General features: G+C 43.6%; 1 protein-coding gene across 1 annotated transcript; it reads left to right on the forward strand.

Moving 5' to 3' along the window:
- On the forward strand, positions 1-6675 carry prss16 (serine protease 16). Its single transcript, XM_076100058.1, is given in 13 exon segments — positions 1-159; positions 848-990; positions 1580-1679; positions 2146-2338; positions 2561-2705; positions 2803-2880; positions 3330-3377; positions 3468-3584; positions 4676-4840; positions 5070-5211; positions 5354-5533; positions 6369-6523; positions 6616-6675. Coding segments are annotated over 13 exon segments (1587 nt in total). The 5' UTR covers positions 1-98.
- The last annotated feature ends 923 nt before the right edge of the window (positions 6676-7598 follow it).

The following is a 7598-nucleotide window of genomic DNA, read 5'->3' on the forward strand; positions in this document are numbered from 1 at the left end:
ACTATATAGGGAGCTGATGAGCGGTGCAGATCCTCCTGAGTCCTGCAGACTGGACATGCATTACATGTATCTTAAAGTATCCTGATTCGGTGGTAAAGATGCTTTTCTCACCGGCTCGCTGTCTCATCCTTCTACTCCTCTTCAACTCAACTGATGCTGGTGAGTTGATGAATGCTCCACTGAATCTGATAATGGGTTTACTCATGGATTTAATAACTTGACAGCTTCATGATATACAAAAAAAAATCAAAATCAAAGCACTTCACAGATGTGAGGATTTGCTGTAAGGTTTTTGAAAAGTGGAAATATTTTGAGCTGGAAGACGAAAGAAAAAAGACGCTGGTGGTGACAGACAATCCTTTGGGAGGCTGACGTTAGGTGTTGACTGTTACTGAAATAGATCAGAGGTTTTCTAGGTGGAGATTAAAGGATTTTTGCCAATCATCACATCAGTGACATGAACATAAACTATTTTATATCAATCAAATGGATGATAGAGCCACATAGGAGACTTTCTAGAGGAAGTTCTCAGCTCTGGAGGCCAGCAGGTCAGCAATAATACACTATATTTATATAGCACTTTTCAAAACAAAGGTTACAAAGTGCTTTACAAGACAGAAATGGCAGACAAAACAATGATAGTAACAATTTAAAATAGTTTAAAAGCTATACAACATTGAGCAAAGAAGCAACACAAGGGGGACTGCTGGAATGACCCCCATCACACAGTTACTGAGCCAGAGCAATTGCTCTCAAACAGGCCATTGATGTTTGTATTATTTCAATGACTTTGCACAAGTGCCCTTCTCTCATATTCCCTACCTCTTGGTCTCTTCTTTATTGCCAGGACGGATTCTGGGGAAGATCAAGGAGCGTGTGCGTAATCTCCTGCTGCAGAAAGCCAAGCAGCCTCTTCAACATGTGAAGGAGGGCAGGATCCACCAGCAGCTGGACCACTTCAACCGACTAGACTTCAGCACCTTCCCTCAGGTAGAGACGGATCAGTGGTCTATCCGGTGTGGGGCCCTCTCGAGGCTGGGGAAACCAGCTTGGCCCACTAAGGCTCTTGGTCCTGGAACGATCTGCAGGCCAAGATTTAAATGATTTTAAACTGAGAAGGAAGTGGTCGCTGCTAGCTGCAGGTGCTTCAACTAACTAACAAACTCATGGTCACAATGCTGCCTTGTGAATGCACTGGATGATGTCATTTATTTAGTCGTATCTATTGTTGCTGCTGGGATCTGATGTTGTTGTCCTGCTCTACAGAAAAGAGCTAAACTTTGCTAAATCTGCTCTGAAGCAGCAGTGAGTGAGCTCTCCGTCTGGATAAATCTAGACTGGTTGAACCTTTTCATCACCTCAACTCCAGCATAGCCACCGACGAGACGACGCCTCCTAACAGTGTGTATTGAGCTCTGTTTAGCTCTCACTTTCATTTGTGGCTGCCAATGTGCAAATGTGTCCTTTGGAGCGTTAAATAAGGGATTACTTACACAAAGAAATGTGCTGCTGGTTTGGGTGAAGCTGAATAAAACATTTCTTTCTTTCTCTCCTTCTCTCTTCCTGTCTTTCTCCCCAGAGGTTCTTTGTGAACGAGGCGTACTGGCGGCGTCCTGATGGTCCGGTGTTCCTCTTCATCGGAGGAGAAGGGCCCATCTATGAGTTTGATGTTCTGGCAGGTACAGTAGGATGAACATGTCCTCACCTGTCTGTCACACGCATTCAAACGGCAGATCAAACGGATTCAAATACAGAAAATGTCTGACACTCCCTCGCAGATTTGGAAATAAAAGTGGGAACATTGAGTGAAGCATCATGTTGTGTGTCAGTAAGACGACACTTGTTTTCTTTGCTTTATCTGTCCTGTTCTGTGTTCTGTCTGTACCTACCAAACCATCAGATCCATTGCTTCCCATGTTTCCATCAGATATATTTAGAATTGACATTCTTTACTATCTTTCTGCTGGAAATAGTACCTCATGAAAGCACTTTTTTTACACACCTGTATCCGGTTGATTGTGCATCATCTCCCCATCACACATACCTTCTTTAAAACTTTAATTCCCTCAAACTGTCTGTGTATGTTTTATTTTTAAAAAACAGAAAGAAGCATTAGACCACTCTGAATCCTATCTGCTTTCCCAGGTCACCATGTTGACATGGCTGAGGAACACGGGGCGCTGCTGTTGACCCTGGAGCATCGCTTCTATGGCGACAGCATCAACCCTGACGGCCTCAAAACGGAGAACCTGTCAGACCTGAGCAGCCAGCAGGCGTGAGTGTTTGCTACCAGCTTGTGTGTGTGTGTGTGTGTGTGTGTACAAGTACATGTATGCTTGTAAATGTGTGTCCTTCACCTCACTCCCTCAATACATAATGTATGTGCATCTGTGTCTTTTTGGTTTGTTTTCAGCTTCCCCTCTACTTTCTGTCTAGTGTGTGTGTGTGTGCGTGTGTGTGTGTGTGTGTGTGTGTGTGTGTGTGTGTGTGTGTGTGTGTGTGTGTGTGTGTGTGTGTCTGTTTGTGTTTGTCAGGTGAAAGACTGAAGAGTTGTTTTGAGTGTTGTTGTTTTTTTGTCCAGGCTTGCTGACTTGGCTGTATTTCACCAGCACATCAGCCAAAGCTTCAATCTGAGCCACAGGAACACCTGGATCAGCTTCGGAGGCTCGTACGCTGGAGCTCTGTCCGCCTGGTTCAGAGGAAAGGTGCTAACAAAATTTTACATCTCACACAACTTACATATTATTTCCCTTTTAGCAATTGTTACACATTTTTCTGTGTTCCTCTTTCATCCTACTGCAGTTTCCTCACCTGGTGTACGGAGCCGTGGCCTCCTCTGCTCCTGTCAAGGCGACGTTGGACTTCTCTGCCTACAGCAATGTAAACTGGCACAAACCATGGTCACTATTAATATTCAATATTAGCATATTATCAGAGATGTAGACAGGATTTTTTTTGAAATACTAGGGTCATGAGTCCCTGTGCAACTCAACCTTGCACATACATCTTTTTTGACAAGCTTCAGGAAAAAGAAGTGAGTAAATTAGTCACAAATGTTTACATTATGGGACTAAATGCTGATTCAAAGCCTCCCTCATACGTAGTTTGAAACTCATTATTTATGTGTGTAATCATTCAACCTCCCTGTAATCACAGAACATCATCAAACCCCCCACAGTTCCCAGAAATATTACCATGGACGTGACCTTCGTACACTTCATTTTTACCTATACGGCCCAGAAATTATTACACATGCAGAACTGCTAAATTCGTCACCAGTTAGCCTTGTGATGCATGCCTGCTCTCACCTCTGTGATTTCCTGTTTCAGGTTGTCGGCTTGAGTCTCATGAACGAAGCGGTTGGTGGCTCAGAAAAGGTGTGAAGGCAGCCACCATGTCTGTGCATCGTATGACTGGCATTACATTTCTGTCCGTCACACGTGTTGAATCTCATCCTCTTCCTGCAGTGTCTGGCTGGTGTGCGAGAAGCCTTCGCTGCTGTGGAAGCAGTGATGGGCGGGAACGCCAGCCGGGTGGCCGTGGACTTCGGATGCTGTCAGATCCCCAAGGATCTCGATGATCAGGTGACGGCTTTGGTCTGTATGAGACGCTTTAGGGGGAAGGAATTAGAGGTTGTTAGGCATAAGAAAGGGGAACAAAGATCCCTCTCTGTGGTATCTTGTTTGGGCATTTTTGTATTTTTTATGCTATTGTTTTGAGGGTTTTAGAGACTTTTTCAACGTATGCTGGTGTAGTGAACTCTCAATACTTTGATGATCAACATGCGACCACTAGACATGACTTTGAACAGCACTATCAGAGTGTTAAGGAGTTCTTACATGTTGGACAAACCTGTAGGCCTACTCTAAATCACTGGTAACCAACCTTTGTCTTCAGATACCCCACAGCCCTATCAGATGAATTTGAGCAGGCTACCCCGGCAGCAGCACCAACCATCATGTTACAATTATCATCATTAAACTTGGTAGTTACATTATACCAGATAGTTACAGTTGCTAAAACACCATTTCTGAAACTAGTGCTCTCTTGTTTTAAACTCCACACACAAAAACCCAAAACATATACACAAAATCTTACTATTTTTACCATTTATCCATTACTCCTATTTCAACTTTTAATCTGTTTACGTTACTATTGGCTAACTATTATCTTTTTTTGAAATTGTAATCATAACAGACTATGACTTTTTATGACTTTTTAATGACATGCAACCATTTATCCATCACATTTAGGTGTTTATTGTTTAACTATTGCAATTTCCACCATTAATAAACTGTCCTTTAGTACTATTTGAACTGTAGGCCTCTACTTTTAACTATTTCAACCACATCAATGACTTTTTGCTAAGTGTCAGACTTCTCTGCTCGCTTGCAAACTAACTGTCACATGTTCAGTTGTTACAGCCACTTAATATGTGTGGGCCTCTACATATTTGTAATCAAATCTTAATTTCGAATCAATTGAAATTAATTGAGTTACTCCACAATTAATATGCCTAACCCCTGGTTGGGATTCACTGTTTGAATAATAATCATTTCATCACATTTTGCTCTGTTTTTTATCCGTCATCTTTGTTTTTGTTTTGTTTTTTCAGTTCTAACACAGAACAAATGCATCCGTGTGGAAAATAAATATTTCCCTCTACACCTCTCAGATTGAGCTGATGCAAAACCTGGCCGACATAGTTATGGGGACGGTGCAATACAATGAAGAAGGGGCGCTCATGCCAATCGATGAGCTCTGTGGTGTGATGACCAACAAGAGCGAGGCTTACGTGGAGGAGACGGAGGCTTACAACCGCCTTGTTAAACTTGCCCAGGTAAGGAAAACACAAGGATGTCACAAATGTCCAGCTTGCGGTTTTCCCTTTTCATGCACAGTATAACCACCAGGTGTCACCATTGAGCTATTTCCTCGATGAGACAGGCTTGAAGCAAAGGTGCAACCTTTTAGGATTTCTCTCGTTAATAGAATTATGGAGCAGGGACCCACAGTGTGGTGTTTTATATGTGTTGTGTGCTATTTCCTTTGTGTGTGTGTTTGTGCAGATCTACCATTCCTCCAGTGAGGAACCATGTCTGGACATCTCCCATGAGAAAACAGTGAAGGATCTGATGGACACGACCGTCCACTCGGGCAGGAGAGCAGAGAGACAGTGGACCTACCAGACCTGCACCGAGTTTGGCTTCTGTACTACACACACACACACACACACACACACACACACACACACAGACACACACACACACACACACACTAGACAATAGATATAGGTAACCATCATTCTTTCTATCATCTGACACCCTTTCGTTGTGTCTTTGTGTGTGTGTAGACCAGACTTGTGAGGATGCTACTTGTCCGTTCTCTGGGATGGTGACCCTGCGAACCCACACTGAACTCTGTCTAATGCTCTTTGGCATTTCCCAGCATTCCCTGCCTGGACGCGTTGCCTTTACGAACACTTACTATGGAGGAGACAACCCACACACACACAGGATCCTCTATGTCAATGGTGAGACTTGGTTTACTAGAGGCAAAATCACAACAAATTATAAAGATGGACTTAGTAGAGTGCACATCTCCGCCTGGATGTGTCTGTAATGACTACTGTTGTATTGTGTGATTGAACGAATACAACCAGTGCTGCAAAGCGTCATCAAACGGACTTCTTTCAAACTCAAAAACCAGCAGCGATGTAACGTTGTACAAGCAGTGGGCTTGAAGTTGTTAAATAACACGCTTCATACAATCATGCCAAAACACAAAGGTAAAGTCACCAAGCTGTCTACCCGTTTAGCAACAACTGATTGGCAGCGAGGTACAGCAGAGTGTGCACTGGTAGTACCGTTAGCTCTTTGTCGAACACACCATCCAAAACAATAACAGCGTGCTAACAGCTTCCCCCCACCGTGTCTCTGGACACAGAGTGGCAAGATTGTAGATGCACTTAGCTGTGTTATCACTAGCGTACTACCAGCCGGGTGGAATGGTGAGAGAGGAGTCAGCAGGCAGTCAATGCTAATAAAACAGGTAATAAAAGGTGTTTTGAGAAGGTGTGAGTCACCACGAACACAAGAGGTAATTGAGCATGCAGTGATAACTGGCCACCCAAAATATTGTGCAGTTTGCTGCAGCAGAATGTGAGATTAGCCGTGGACAGACACAGAGGTGCACAGTCTCTCACTCAGTCACGGACACATGGACTCACATAGTCACACACATACACACGATCAAACGCATAACCTCTCCCGTGGCCTGCGCCTGGCGGAGATAATAACTGAAGCTAAGGAGGTGAGGGAGCGGCCAAACAGTACAAATATAAATCTATTTCCTCATCGTTGCCACAGGTGGAGTTGACCCGTGGAAGGAGCTGTCGGTGGTTCAGGACAGGGCTGAGGAAGGAGAAGAAGCCCAGACCATCTTCATTAAGGACACTGCGCACTGTGCTGATATGATGAGTAGAAGAGTCACAGACCGCCGCTCGCTCCAGAAAGCCAGACAGGTATGTGTGCCTCACTGATATGTTATTGTGTAATCTGCACAACAAACACGTAGAACGATGAAATCCTCAAAAACATTCCTTCTCCCTCCCAGGAGATCGAGAAACATGTGGACAGTTGGCTGAAGATGGCTGCCCTGGAGAAAACTGTCTGATCCAAACACATTATAACCTGATCAGCTCTTATCACTGTTCCCTGAAACAGATTCATGAGCATGGTCTGCCTGGCTGCTCTGCTTCTTCATCATCATCATCCTCTATTTCCTCTCTGCCCCTCCTGTTCTCCTCCATCTACAATCATCTCAGCACTGATCTGTGTGTTTGTGTGGTTTGGTTTTATCTTTTTTGTTTTTATGCGTCTTTACAAATGTTTTCCCTGTTTTTAATACTAATATTAATTTACAAATGCAGAAAGATTTTTCGTTAATGCTCATTTTTCCTTGCCATCTTAGCTGTCTTAGATTTATAAAGGATCTTGAGGTTTATATCTACCGAGTGTTAATGTTTATAATAACCCTGATATAATGTCTGTGTTTCCCATATTAGCTTCTTTCTTCTTCTTTTTTAAATATTCATCAGTTGTCATAACCCTGTATAACCTCTAGGGTGCGATATTGCTACATGTGTGTCAAACCCATTTCTTGATCCTCATTCATTGTAAAACACAAACATAACAAATTAAAACTCAGAATAGTTTGCCATGCTGGTTGCTCTCTGTTATTTGTAATAAAAGGCAGCACATTTAGAACACTTGCAGCTTTATTCCAAGCATTATGCAGCATTGGTTGATGAGCTGGCAGGGACACTGAATGTGTCATGTCACGGTGTTGTGTTGTTGTGTTGTAACAGTGTTTGTGCGAGGGAAAGGTGAGGAAGCACCAGTTGTCCTAAGGCCATCTGTTTGCTCTGTTTGCTCTGGGCTGCTCCGTGTGTGTGTGTGTGTGTGTGTTGGTGTGTGTCTGCTTGCGTTTGTGTGTGTGCGTGACCCTCCCTGTAGGGGGTCAAAAGTGGGAGGTCATGACCCCGCTGACCCCGTGGGAGTGGAGATCATCAATCAACTAGGGGCTGGACAGAGCAG

The sequence above is a fragment of the Anarhichas minor genome, unplaced genomic scaffold (genome assembly GCF_050575085.1).
Source record: "Anarhichas minor isolate MPS153535 unplaced genomic scaffold, ASM5057508v1 ptg000026l, whole genome shotgun sequence".
Lineage (NCBI taxonomy): Eukaryota > Metazoa > Chordata > Actinopteri > Perciformes > Anarhichadidae > Anarhichas > Anarhichas minor.